The sequence below is a fragment of the Ursus arctos genome, unplaced genomic scaffold (assembly GCF_023065955.2).
Source record: "Ursus arctos isolate Adak ecotype North America unplaced genomic scaffold, UrsArc2.0 scaffold_3, whole genome shotgun sequence".
Lineage (NCBI taxonomy): Eukaryota > Metazoa > Chordata > Mammalia > Carnivora > Ursidae > Ursus > Ursus arctos.
Window position 1 is genome coordinate 96,479,901 of NW_026622985.1, and position 13,089 is coordinate 96,492,989.

General features: G+C 60.2%; 2 protein-coding genes across 3 annotated transcripts; one reads left to right on the forward strand and one right to left on the reverse strand.

Moving 5' to 3' along the window:
- Positions 1–2,186: 2,186 nt before the first annotated feature.
- ASIC3 (acid sensing ion channel subunit 3) lies at positions 2,187–5,995 on the forward strand. Of its 2 annotated transcripts, XM_026479156.2 has the most exons (12): positions 2,187–2,720; positions 3,460–3,610; positions 3,813–3,940; positions 4,090–4,282; positions 4,412–4,468; positions 4,572–4,719; positions 5,001–5,092; positions 5,201–5,280; positions 5,378–5,449; positions 5,633–5,691; positions 5,727–5,746; positions 5,823–5,995. In XM_026479156.2, the coding sequence occupies exons 1-12, from the start codon at positions 2,187–2,189 to the stop codon at positions 5,933–5,935; spliced, it is 1,647 nt and encodes a 548-aa protein (XP_026334941.1). In that variant the 3' UTR covers positions 5,936–5,995. The 2 variants fall into 2 exon arrangements, with proteins under 2 accessions (XP_026334941.1, XP_026334942.1); XM_026479157.3 differs by lacking the exon at positions 5,727–5,746 and having other exon boundaries at positions 5,823–5,990.
- Positions 5,996–7,092: 1,097 nt separating this feature from the next.
- Positions 7,093–12,907, reverse strand: CDK5 (cyclin dependent kinase 5). The gene is made up of 12 exons (XM_026479158.4): positions 11,192–12,907; positions 10,452–10,540; positions 10,292–10,359; positions 10,071–10,131; positions 9,917–9,973; positions 9,109–9,204; positions 8,879–8,953; positions 8,616–8,712; positions 8,362–8,431; positions 7,667–7,727; positions 7,489–7,569; positions 7,093–7,369 (listed from the first exon to the last, which is right to left on the reverse strand). Exons 1-12 carry the CDS (start codon positions 11,226–11,228, stop codon positions 7,283–7,285), a joined length of 879 nt encoding a protein of 292 aa, XP_026334943.1. The 5' UTR covers positions 11,229–12,907; the 3' UTR covers positions 7,093–7,282.
- Between the last annotated feature and the right edge of the window lie 182 nt (positions 12,908–13,089).

Sequence of the window (13,089 nt, forward strand, 5' to 3'; positions counted from 1 at the left end):
GTTAAGCACCTATCGTGGGCCGCTGCACCTGGCCTGCGACGGGGAGGAGGATGTCCCAGCCCCCGCGGAGCTGCAGTCTTGTCGGGAGGACGGACGGCTGGACAGGCGATCGCAGGTGTGATCATGGTCAGTTGGCGAACTGTGTTTCTTCCAGTCACGGCCAAGAGCCCGCCAACGGGAACCTGGCAACTTCACACACTTGGTGGAAAGAGAAGGAGTAGAAATAAGTTTCAATAAATACATTAATGGAGATAAAGCCGCATGCTCTCAGGCGGACCGTGCAGCCTCTCCTCACTGCCGGATACACGGAGGCAGGTGAGCATTTAGCCAAATGCATGGCTGGACACTGACGAGGACCAGGCCCCAGCTATCCTCCACGTGGGGTGTCTGGGCTGACCCCCACAGCCCCTGGGCCCCTCCTGCTGCTGCCCTCTGTCCCCGTGCCTTGGGTCAGCAGGACCCCCTCAGCCCACCGTAGGCCCGTTGGCACTAACCTTGCAGACGGCCGCTCTACTTTCTGGAGGCGTCTGCTCCAGCTGCTGGGAGTCCTCCCCTCGCCCGACCCATGGTCTCCTCCGGATCATCTGCAGTGTCTTCAGTCAAATGCCCCACTCGCCCTCTCAAGGCCAGCATTGCTATGCTAGACGCAGGGCACCCCGACTGGGTCAGGGACACTATCTCTTCCTTTAGGAAAGCTCTCCCCACCCCCCACCCCCCTTGCAGGGGCATCTCTCTGGCTTAGTGGGTAGAGTGTGTAACTCCTGATCTCATGGTTGTGAGTTCAAGTCCCACATTGGGCGTGGAGCCTACTTCAAAAAAAGAAGAAAAGAAAGAAAGAGAAAGGAAAGCACCCCTTGCAAAACAGGTACACTGCCTGCCGTGTAACTGGTGGGACTGCAAAACTCCCGCGGTGGGGAATTTTGTGGTATCTACCAAGTTACCCATACAGTTGCCTCTTGACCCAGTGGTTCTATTTCTGGGAATTTACATCTGTGCAATGGTACTGAGAGCACCATTGTTTGCAATGGAAGACTGGAAACCCCCAATGTTCATCATAGGGATGTGATTGGATGAACGTTGGTACATCCACATAATGGAATCGAACACAGCCATTTAAAAAAATGGGGAAGTTTTCCAAGTGCTAGATATTGCATGGTATGCAGAATATATTTTTAAGTGAAAAAATATGTGAAATTATAGGGCACCTGTGTTCCCTGGGAGGGGGCAGGTGGGCATCCATGTTATGCCTGGGAGCGTGGTAGGCGAGCCCACGACCACCTTGGCAGACGCCAGCCTCTCACAGGAGGGCCTCACTCGGCATGGGGAGGTGGGAAGAGGGTCTCTGGAGACAGACCACCACTGGGCATGGGATGTGCAGAGCCTTGGCCATCCAGCGTGGCCTGCTGGGGGCTCGGCCGATGCCAATCTTCCCACAGCTTTCCAGCTTGGTCAGGAGCCAACTCCTCTCTTTGTAAAGGAACAGATTATCTCGAATGAGGTTAGTGGGAAGGGAGGAGAGACAAAAGGAGGGAGGGACTAGGCCGAGGGTCAGCAACGGACCCTCAACCCAACCATAAGGGCTGCAGCTGAGAACCCAGAGGGCCATTAAGGAGCCCCCAGGCCCAACTTCTCTCCAGGCTCCCTTCAAGCCTTACCCAGGATTGCTGTGGTTCCCTGCTGGCGCCTCTGGTCTCCACAGCCGCAGCCCCCCCCCCCCAACACACCGCACTAATGGCTCAGCCTGGGGCCCCAGGGACCTTCCCTGCCCCCCAGACTGCTCTGCGGGCCCCCTGGCCCCCTCACTGCTGTAACCCAATCCTCTGCGGCAGCTCGGGCTCAGCCGAGCAGCCTCCAGCACAGCGGCCCCTGCTTCCCACATCGGCTGCGCCCTACCTGGTCTCTCCAGCAGAGCCCCCAGACCGGCGCTGAGCCCTGCGGAGCCCCGGCGTGTTCCTGGAGACCGTGGAGCCAAACCTGCTACTCCAGTGCCTCCCTACCTCTTGGACTGGGCTCCTCTCCCCCACCCTCTCCTCCCCTCGCCTCACCCTTAGTGACCCCCACCTGGCCACCGGAATCCTCTCAGCCCCACCCGGTCCTCAGACTGACCCCCTTTCCCCCTTCCAAGCCCCTGCAGCCTGGTCACCACTCCCCGGCCCTCTCAGTGTCCCCCGCCCTGGGCCTCAGCCATGAAGCCCCATCCCGGGCCAGAGGAGGCCCGGCGGCCAGCTTCCGACATCAGCGCGTTCGCCAGCAGCTGCACGCTGCATGGGCTGGGCCACGTTTTTGGCCCTGGGGGCCTGACGCCACGCCGAGGGCTGTGGGCTGCCGCCGTGCTCCTGTCGCTGGCCGCCTTCCTCTACCAAGTGGCTGAGAGGGTGCGCTACTACGGGGAGTTCCACCATGAGACGGCCCTGGACGAGCGCGAGAGCCACCGGCTCACCTTCCCCGCTGTCACCCTGTGCAACATCAACCCGCTGCGCCGCTCCCGCCTCACGCCCAACGACCTGCACTGGGCTGGGCCCGCGCTGCTGGGCGTGGAGCCTGCGGAGCATGCCGCCTTCCTGCGCGCCCTGGGCCAGCCCCCCGCGCCGCCGGGCTTCATGCCCAGTCCCACCTTCGACCTGGCTCGACTGTACGCCAGGGCCGGGCACAGCCTGGAGGACATGCTGCTGGACTGCCGCTACCGAGGCTGGCCATGCGGGCCTGAGAACTTCACCGTGGTGAGCTGGTCACTGGCCCGGGGCCGCTGGGCTCCTGGCTAGTCCCTGTCCCAGACCCGCCATCCCCAGTCATGCCAGCCCAGGCTCCTCCAGAGCCAGGGGACCTTAACACCCGTGCCAGGGATCCTTCCCTTCCCAGCCAGGCCACAGGCTTCCCACCCCACCAGGGCCTTTCTGTTCGGCCCAGGAGACTGTGCTCCTTGGGGTCCCCTCCCTGTCACTCAGCTGGACCACAGTGTGCAAGGTCATGCCTCCCAGCACAGGGCACTCACCCAGGCTGGCTCTGGGCCCAAGCTCTGGTCTGTGGAGACCCTGTTTCTGGGGGCTGGGGGGAATCTAGTGGGACTGTTCTAGGGCAGAAGGGTCCTCTCTGCCTGGGGACTCGGCTTGTTTTCCCTCTACCTCTTCAGAGTTCTGTTAGTCCTAGAGGAGGGCAACTGAGACCCACTTCCTTTCTTGCCATTCTCCAAAGAAACACTTGTCCCATAGTCTGCGCCCTGGGCCGGGGGGGTCAGAGAGGGGGAGGAGGGGCTGGAGTGATGGGAGCCCATGAGGGTCCGACTCCGTATGTGCCGGTACGAGGGACAGACTGAGGGCACTGAGATGTGGGTTCAGTGGTCAAAGAAACCAAATGGAGGGCGGGGAGAGGGGAGGTCTCGTCGTTCTCATGTTTGCCTGGGGAAAAGGCTGGCTGGGCTCCTAGACCCCGGAGAGGTCTGTCCCGTCTGCTCACCCACAGGTCTTCACCCGGATGGGTCAGTGCTACACCTTTAACTCCGGCGCCAATGGGGCAGAGCTTCTCACTACTCCCAAGGGCGGCATGGGCAACGGGCTGGAGATCATGCTGGATGTGCAGCAGGATGAGTACCTGCCCGTGTGGAGGGACATGGGTATGCCGCACGTGGGTCAGGCTGGGTGGCACAGATGGGCTACGAAAGGCTCTGGGAAGGAGAGGAGGCACTAGGAAGGGTCCCAAAGCACATCCTTTCCTGTGAAAAGGGGGCAAGGTTGGTTGGTCACAGTCCTGGGGAGAGAGTTCTGCAGCAGGGGGTGTGCTGAGACACGGGCCTCAGGGTCCCCTTTCCCCTGCAGAGGAGACCCCGTTTGAGGTGGGGATCCGACTGCAGATCCACAGCCAGGAGGAGCCGCCCACCATCGACCAGCTGGGCTTTGGGGCAGCCCCTGGCTACCAGACCTTCGTGTCCTGCCAGCAGCAGCAAGTATCCCCACCCTGACCCCGCCGAGGCCCCCAACCCCCTCCTTCACCCACAACACCTCCGACCGTCCCAGGGGGCCCCCACCCCTCCGCATGCCAGCACAGGGACAGGTCACATTGTACCTGGTGCCTCCTTGACCCAACCAACTACAGCTGAGCTTCCTGCCCCCACCCTGGGGCGACTGCAGCTCCGCATCTCTGGACCCCGACTTTGAGCCAGAACCTTCGAGTCCCCCCAGCCCTAGCCCAGGCCCCCACCCTTCCTATAGTCTAATGGGGTGTCGCCTAGCCTGTGAGACACGCTACGTGGCTCGGAAGTGCGGCTGCCGAATGATGCATATGCCTGGTAAGGGGCTGGTGGGGGCGGAGGAGGGGGGCTGGTGGGGGCGGAGGAGGGGGTCCGGGTCCCGGAAAGGGGGCCTGGGGGCCGTTCCTGAAGCTGTCTCCTTCCCGGTCTCCTCCCCCACCCCCGCAGGCGGGGCGCCAGTGTGTAGCCCCCAGCAGTACAAGGACTGCGCCAACCCTGCGCTCGGTAAGGGGCAAAACTCTCCGTCATCCCCGCCCCTGCTCCGCCCCGCCCACGACCCGGCCCCCGCAGGGCGGGCGGCGCTGACCCAGGCGACTGTGACCCCTAGACGCCATGCTGCGGAAGGACGCGTGCACCTGCCCCAACCCGTGCGCCAGCACGCGCTACGCCAAGGAGCTCTCCATGGTGCGGATCCCCAGCCGCGCCTCCGCCCGCTATCTGGCCCGGAAACACAACCGCAGCGAGGCCTACATTGCGTGAGCCGGGCCGGCAGGGGCGGGGCGGGCACCCTCCCGCGGGCGAGCCTTCGTGCGCACACCCGGGTGGGACACCAGTCTGCACATCACCACAGGGCTCCTGGGCCTCTGGGCAAGCAGTTTAACCTTCTGACACCATCTCTGCTGCAAAAGGGGGCCTGATGCCCGTCCCAGGGCTCTTAAAAGGAGTCACAGAAGGGAGATGGATCGTGCACCTGTTTCCTGCCAGCAGCTGGCACCAGCGGGTGTCCCGCAAGCTTGCCTGCCCTCTTTTCCTCCAGAGAGAACGTGCTGGTGCTGGACATCTTCTTTGAGGCCCTCAACTATGAGACGGTGGAGCAGAAGAAGGCCTATGAAGTGTCAGAACTGCTTGGTGTGTGTGCGTGTGCGCGCATGCGCGCCCACACAGGGCGCCCAGGAGTCTGGGGAGGCGTGGGCAGGGCAGGTGGCTGTGAGCTGATGGGTAACCTGGGCTCCGCAGGTGACATAGGGGGCCAGATGGGGCTGTTCATCGGAGCCAGCCTGCTCACCATCCTTGAGATCCTGGACTACCTCTGTGAGGTGGGCCTGAGCCCCAGCTGGGGGAGGGGAAAGGAATCAGGCCATAGGATCTGGAGGAAGGTGTGCACTGGCCACTTCCCCCACTGCTTGCCCCCAGGTGTTCCGAGACAGGGTCCTGGGATACTTCTGGAACCGAAAGCACTCCCAAAGGCATTCTGACACCAATCTGGTAACAACTCCTTCCTCCTTCTTTGCCATCCCCAACATGGGTGCTCAGCCCTCCCCCTGAAGCCTAGAACACCATCCCTACCCAGCTGAGGAAAGAATGGTGGGGGAGGAGCGTGCAGTGACCTTGGTTGGGCCTGGGAGGGAGGACTCCTTCCCACCTCTGACCCTTTCCCTCCTCCCACAGCTTCAGGAAGGGCTGGGCAGCCACCGAATCCAAAGTTCCCACCTCAGTCTGGGCCCCAGGTAAAAAGAAATGGCCCCCTATTTCAAGGGAGGAGGGGCAGGTCCTGTCTAGAGGGTGACATTGAGGTTCAGGAGGGCAAGGCAGTGGGTACAAGGCCTCCTGTCCCAGCGCTGTGGTCTGGTCCCACCAGGCCTCCCACCCCTCCCTGCGCCGTCACCAAGACTCTGTCTGCCTCCCACCGCACCTGCTACCTCGTCACACGGCTCTAGACCCGGTGTCTGTGTCTACCGGGCTACACCCTGACATCCTGGACATGCCCCGCCTGCTCGTGTCTCTGCCATCTTCACCCCAAATAAAGTTCTAGTGCATCAGCCTTGGCTGGTTCTCTTACAGGCAGACTAATCAGGCCAAGGTCAGCCCTACTCGGCTCCAGAAGACCTCTGCCAGCCAGCATCCAGTGGGCAGTGTCTGAAATGTAGGTGGGTCCCAGTCAACCACCACAAATCTCTCTGGGAGAAAAGAGTAGTAAGAGGGCATCCGTCATTTGCAGCTCAGTGTGAATGAGCTTATCAGAACCACATTCAGAGAGAATGGAGCCCAAAGCCGAGTGTCAAGGCAGCGAGGAGTCAGCGGGAGAACAGTTATGTTTGGGGTCCCACAAGGGAACAGCTAGAAGAAGACTCTGCCCCAGAGCCTGGCAAGAAGTGGGGGAGCAGGCAGGGAGAGGACAGGAGGAACTAGCCACTTCCAAGAACGCAAGCTGCTGTCCTGCCTGGGAAGATCAAGACTCTTTTCTCATATTCGGGACCAAGTGCCAACACACCACCTGTCTCCATGGGAACGGCTATTTTCCCAACCTCCCCAAAAAGCAGAAGGCCCCGGCTCAAAATGGTGCGGGAGACCCTCCCTTCCCCCTTCCCACTCCTGCCAGTAAGAATACACCCAGGCCCCAACTACTGCCCACCATCCCTGCTCTTTCTCTGTACCCCAAATATTGGGAAACTGGGGGCAGGGGAAGGGGTGTTCCTAAGCTAACCACATCTCTGGATCTCTCCTGTCCCCACCTACAGGCCTGGGGATGACGGGCCGGTGAAAGAGGAAGGGTTGGGATGTACATGTGGGATAGGGAGAACAGTCCTCCTTTCCCCATTCTGGTGGGAGCCCAGCCTTACTCTGACACTGGCTGCCTAACCCCTCACAACTGGCGCTCCTGGGCATGGGGGAGAGGTGCCCGCATCAGCACAGGGGTGGGGGTGGTGCTGCCCCCGAGCATCCGTCGGGGTGACAGTCAGAGCCTCCAGCACCCAGTCTCAGGCCACTTAGAGTAGTGGAGCAAGGACCCGACAGCTGGGCTGGGTTTGAGTGGGACGCAAGGCTGAGGAGGGGTGGTAAGGCAGAGCAGAGGCCCCGGCCCCAGCCCACCCCCTCTCAGAGCCACTCCACCACCACATCAGCCAGACTGTGGGAAAGGAGACAATTTATGAAATTAAATAAAGTCCACGGAGGGAGTGAAGACCACGGGCCAGGGCACCTCCTCCCCGGCCAGGCCCAGCACAGCTGGACCCAGCACACCGTGCATCCCCTACTTTTCCTCCCTTCCCGGGAGGGGCTTAAATAGGCCAGGCCCCAGCCTGGCCAAGGTCCTGGAGCCTACGGGGGGCAGAAGTCGGAGAAGTAGGGGTGCTGCAGGGCCTCTTCTGCCGAGATGCGCTGGACGGGGTTACACTTCAGGAGATGCTGAAGGCACGGAAGAAAGGCGTGGCGGGGTCAGGCGGGGTCAACTGCCTAGAGCCCCACCGTCCCCCAGCCCCCCTACAAGTGTCTGGACCCCGCCCTCTACCCCTGCCCTTGGTCACCTGTAGCAGGTCCCTCCCCGTGGCATTGAGCTTGGGTACGACATTCACCAGGGACGTTGTGGCTGGGTACATTGGGTAGGGCTGTTGGGGGGCAGGGAGAGTCAGACCAGAGGTGTGGGGGCTTGGAGCTGCTAGAGCTGTGGAGTAAAAAGGACCCCCCCCCAATTCCCCATCACACCTTATAGTCTGGCAGCTTGGTCATGGCAGGCCACTGCTCCTCGGTCGGTGTCCCCAGAAGCGTGTCCATGGGGTCAAGGATCACTCGGGTGGAAAGGGGCGGGCGAGGGGCTCTTCCTCTCCTGGGGGGGAGTTCCTCATGCCCATCCCCAGACCCCTCACTTTATCCCACAGCTCATGACAGAGGCAGGGCCCAGCACACGCATGGTGTTCCCGGCACATCTGCTACTCTGACCTCAACCCCGATGTCTGCTCCTGATGTCCCAGTCAGCCCTCTCCTACAATAATCCTGCTGCTGCTTTTGGCTCCTCTGTCCTAAGGATTCACTTCGCAGCTGGGGGAGCACACTCAGGGCTTCTTCCCCCAGCGAGCCCTCCTTGTCTCTAGGTCATACGCTCTCCAACTGGCAGCCTCAATCAGCCCTGAGAACATCGGGGTGTCCGCCACCCCTCACTCAAAGCCATGCCCTATCCTGGCCCAGCCCATCGCCACCCGTCACTCCCTGCACTCTGGAGCTCTACGGGCTGCTGACTTCCCTTTTTTTTTTTTTTTTTTTAAGTAAACTCTAGACCCAATGTGAGGCTCAAACTCACACCCTCGAGATCAAGAGTCACGTGCTCTACCAATGGAGCCAGCCCAGCGGCCGCCTTACTCCCCTTCAGAGAGCTCGAGGTGGAGGGAAATGTCAAAGGATATCGGAAGATCCTCTTCAGCTGGTCGTCTACGTCATTGCCAGGGAAAAGAGGCCGCCCGGCATTGGCCAGCTCTGGGAGCGGAGCAGGGTGTGAGAGGAGGGGACACACAAAGACCCCCTCGTTCCCATAGCACCGTCTGTACTTTCCATCCCCGTCCCCAAGGGCCTCACTCCCTTCCCCAGAGGAGACACCCCAGGCCCTATCTGTCCACTTGGATGAGCGAGAAAGTGCCTGTGCAGACCCCCAGCTTGTCACCTGCGAATATGCAGCCGGCTGACCACATGTCGATGGATGTGGAGTACAGCTTGGCCCCAAAGAGGACATCCGGCGGGCGGTACCACAGCGTGACCACCTGCAGAAGACCCCACCCACAGCGACCCCCTGCTTAGAGGACTGGGCGGAGGGGCTCAGTGAGGAGAGAAAAATAATGTTTTGGGTCCTGGAGTAGGAGATGAAAGATGTTCGGAGGGGACCCCCTCCCTCCGCCCCATATCCCACCCCCAACACCCCCAGCTCACCTCGGCTGAGTAACAGCGAACAGGGATCCCAAAGGCTCGAGCCAAGCCAAAATCAGCCAATTTCAGCTCCCCATTCTGAGGGCGGATGGGAAGGGACACGGAGAGGGGTTTTCAACAGTCTCGGGGCAGGCCCCCTGCCTCCGCCTCCCAGCCCAGCTCCCCTCATCACTTGTGCCGGCCAGCCTGTGACCCGAGCCTCCCCGGTCTCCCACCTTCTCCCCAGCAGGTACCCTGTTTATTAGCAGGTTCTGGGGCTTCAGGTCCCTGTGCAGCACGTTGCGACTGTGACAGAATCCCAGGCCTTTCAGCAGCTGGAAGAGGAATGACTGTGGGGGGAGGAAGGAGTAGGGGAGGGCATGAGACCTTCTGGATAGGAAGCTGCCCCCCTGCAGTGGGCCCTGCTCCCCTCTTCACCCTCTGCTCTGCCTCCAAGCCCCAGCCATCTTTCAGCGACATCATTCATGCACTATGGACCACCTGCTTGGTACTGTGCTAGGGAGTAGTAAGTGGAACAGTGCACGGTGGCCCTGGTCCGAATCTTTCTGGAACTTACAGCCTAGTGGGCCTTCCTACCTTCCCACGATGATCTCTCCCCTACCTGGCCTCATGTAAGCACACACCTCGGAGCCATCAATACATATACCATGCTCTATCATTAATCAGCATCTGCTTCTCCTGGAACCTGGGACAAGGCACTTGGTCTTGGGCCTAGAATAGTGCCTGGCACACAGCAAAGTATCCAACAGGTATTTGTTGAATGAATGATTGAATGAATGAATCTCTTTGAATCTCATTTTCTCATTTATCAAGTGCAAATCACATCACTGATATCAGAGTGTTACTGTCAGATCAAAGAGACCAGGTGAAGAGGTCTGCAAAGAGGGAGGCTCCTAGAGGGCAGAAACAGGGTTTTCTCACACCCCGAACTCCAGTGTGTCCCACTCAGGGCCTGAACTTGGTCCTCAGAGAGTGCATAGACTGAAGACTGACTCCCACCCCGCCCCGCCCCACTGAGTCTCTCGGACACCAGCCCCTCACCTTCACAATTTCAGGATCCAGGTCACCATTACAGCTGTCGAAATACTTCTTGAGGTCCTAAAAAGGGATGGGGGTGGGGAATGGGACAGAGTTTAACCTTAGTCTGGGCCCCTATACCCTCTCAAGGCTCCTGTCCCCCAAGTCCCCCTTTCACCTGGTCACAGAACTCAAAAACCAAAGTCAGCTTCTTGTCGCTATGCAGGACGTCATGAAGCCTAGGGAGGAGGAAGGACTCAGCCAGGCAGGTCTGCAAATTTCAGCCTCATGTCCCTATAAACAGCCCAGCCCTGATCCCAGGATGAGCCCAGCCCCTCTCTGAAGCCCCCCTCCTCCAACTGACCACACAGGCAAGGAGGGCCCTGCCCATCTACACACCTGACGATGTTCTTGTGCTTCAGCTCTTTGAGTAGGCAGATTTCCCGAAGGGCTGAACTCGGCACTCCCTACACATGGGAGGGGGCCGGGCGGGCAACAGTCACATCCCACCCAACCTGGGCCCTCAACCCCCTCCCTGGCCCTGATGTCCCAGTCCTACCTCATCATCGTCATCCAGCCTCACCCGTTTCAGAGCCACGATCTCATGTGTCTCCCGGTTTTTGGCCTTGAATACTGTTCCGTAGGTGCCTAGAGGAAGAAGGTCAAGGGTGAGCGTGAAGATGGGACACCCTTCTCACCCCAGGAAGTCCCTGTTGGGAGAGCAGGGAGGGTGGGAGTGTGTTATTTGTGAAGCCCGAAGGAGTAAGGGGAGAGATTCAGGTGAGGGCTCGGCATGGAGGACCTCCGTGAGGGAGGATGGGGCAGAGAAGGGGCCTGCAGACGGCTCAAAGGTGTCTGCAGCAGGGTGAGGCTGCGGCTGCCAGGGTAAGGAGGTCTGTAATAACGGCGGTGCTTCCGCAGGGTCCGGAAATAGCGAGCAGGCCTGGGAGAAAAGTGAGGGCCGGCAGAAATGAGGTCGGAAGTCTGCATCGACAACTGAGGCTGGGGGGTGGGTGAGGCTCTGGAAGTGGAACTGAGGCTAGGGCCAGGAGGTGCAGGAAGTGCTAAGGTCGGCAAGTAGGTCTCCGGGAAGTGGTAAGGTTGGGAAGGGGCGTCCGCGGGAAATGCTAACGGGAAGGATAGGTGTCTGCAGGGAGTATTGAGCTCCGGGCCAAGGCTGCAGCCAGTGCTGAGGTCGGAGCCTGTGGGTATTGCTGACGGTAGAGGAGCCGGGGCTGCAAGGAATGCTGAAGGGTCTGTAGAAGAAGATCTTGCAGGAACATCTCGTAGTCCCATTACCTTCCCCAATCTTCTCCAGTTTCTCGTATTTCTGCATCGCGGCAGCCGCGGGGACCCCTATGGGCCCTGGGTTCTAAGACACCGGCCCCGGCGTTGCAGAGGAGGCGGCACCCCAGCCTCCGGCCCTGCCCCGCCCTCCTGGCTGCGCATAGGCTTCTGGGGCGTGTAGTACCAAGGATAACCAGGTTTCCCAGCAATGTGCGGGACGTTAGACAAGAAGACTACAACTCCCAGCAGGCTGCGCTATGGCTCTCTGCAGCACTCGCCTCCCGGGACCCCGGTTCGACCGCCGAGGAAAACCTTGGACTTCAAGTCCCAGGAAGCATCGCGTGTCCGCTTTCCGGGCCTTACCGCCGTAACGCCACCGCTCCCAGTGTGCCCTGCTCTTGTTACTCCTTTCTGTGATCACAACCTTCTTTTGGAAAGGGCCTCTCTGGGACTACACATTCCAGAACGCAGTAGGGTGGGGGTGGGGTGCTCTCTGGGGTTTGGGGTTTGGCGGCCTGGGATGGGTGCGCTCTGATCCGGCTGATGGTGTTGAGGTTCCAACGACCACCTGACAACCGCAGTACGAATTCCCACCTCTCCCCAGGCGATCTGGAGGCCTCAGGGTTGATTGGGGAATGGCTCTGAGCCATGCCTTGATGACGACTTCACAGGACCAGCTGAACTACAGGGCTGGGAAGAGAGGCAGGTGTGCCCCTGGAGTTAACTTACGCCAGAGACCCCTCTCTGCCTTCTGGGCGGCGTTTGTCGTCTCGGAGCCCACCCGACTCCAGCTGCACGCAACACTGTGACCTCTCGAGGCAAGCTGGTTGGAACACTGCGAGTCCTTCCATACCAGTCTGGAGAACCCGGGCCCACCGGAGTCAGCCAGGGTGTGGCCGAGGGCTGGCAGGTTGGCTACCGCCCTCAACAGACAGAAGCACAGACAGATGCTACCCTTGGAGCAGCCTTGACCTCATCCGTTAAGGAGTTGATTATAGATTTTCTTGCGCTCCTCTCTAATTGTCTCATGATTGCATTCTTGAGGGCTGAGAACTGGACAAAAACGGCCCCAAACAGCACTCCTCAGCACCAGAACCATAGTTGGCGATAAACATTTGTTAATTAACTTGTTTATATCAGAACGTTCTCTCATACACAATCCTGTGCTTCACCTAGTGGCATACTAAAAAAAAAAAAAAGTATACTCCTTATCTGGAAGAATTTATAATTTAGTTGAGAAAACCAGAAATACAGAAATCTTTAATGGCAGCTGATGAATATAACAGGGTTCGAGGAGGGAGGCCGCCGCCGGCAATCACAGGCAGTAGTTCCCCAGTTCGGAAAGTCTAGGTCAGCTCAGGGTAATGGGAATCCAACCTCGAGGAGCCATCACCCCTATCGCCACCGCTCTCCCGCCCCCCAAGCAAAGAAAGGGTCTTTCTTGGAGGCACTGGGGAGTAGGGGGTAGGGGGAGAATCTTGACCCCGATGCATTTGTATTTCAAGTTCCTCCTCCCCGAATTTCCTGATCATCTTTGTGTCTCCGTTTTCCTGTCTGGGATCCCCAGCGTGGCTCCTTTCCGCCTAGAGGTGCCTAATGCGGCCAAGAGACGGCGTCCCCGGGGTGCCCAAGTCCCATGCGGAGAAGCCCGGGCGGCTGCCTCACGGGACTGAGCCGGACAGAGGGGTGTCCGCTGGGGCGCTGGGCTCCCGGTGCCGGGCGGTGCCTGGAAGCGCGCCTCCGTCCCCGGGTCTCAACCCCCGCTCCCCGCCTCCCCACCCCCCCACCCGCTGCGGCGGGGCCGCGCACGGTGCGCCGGGGGGCGCGCACGCAGGGGGCTGGCCTGCCCGCGGCGCGGGGGAAAGTTGAGTTGGGAGAAGTTGGGAGCGGCGGGGGTGCGCCCCGAGGTG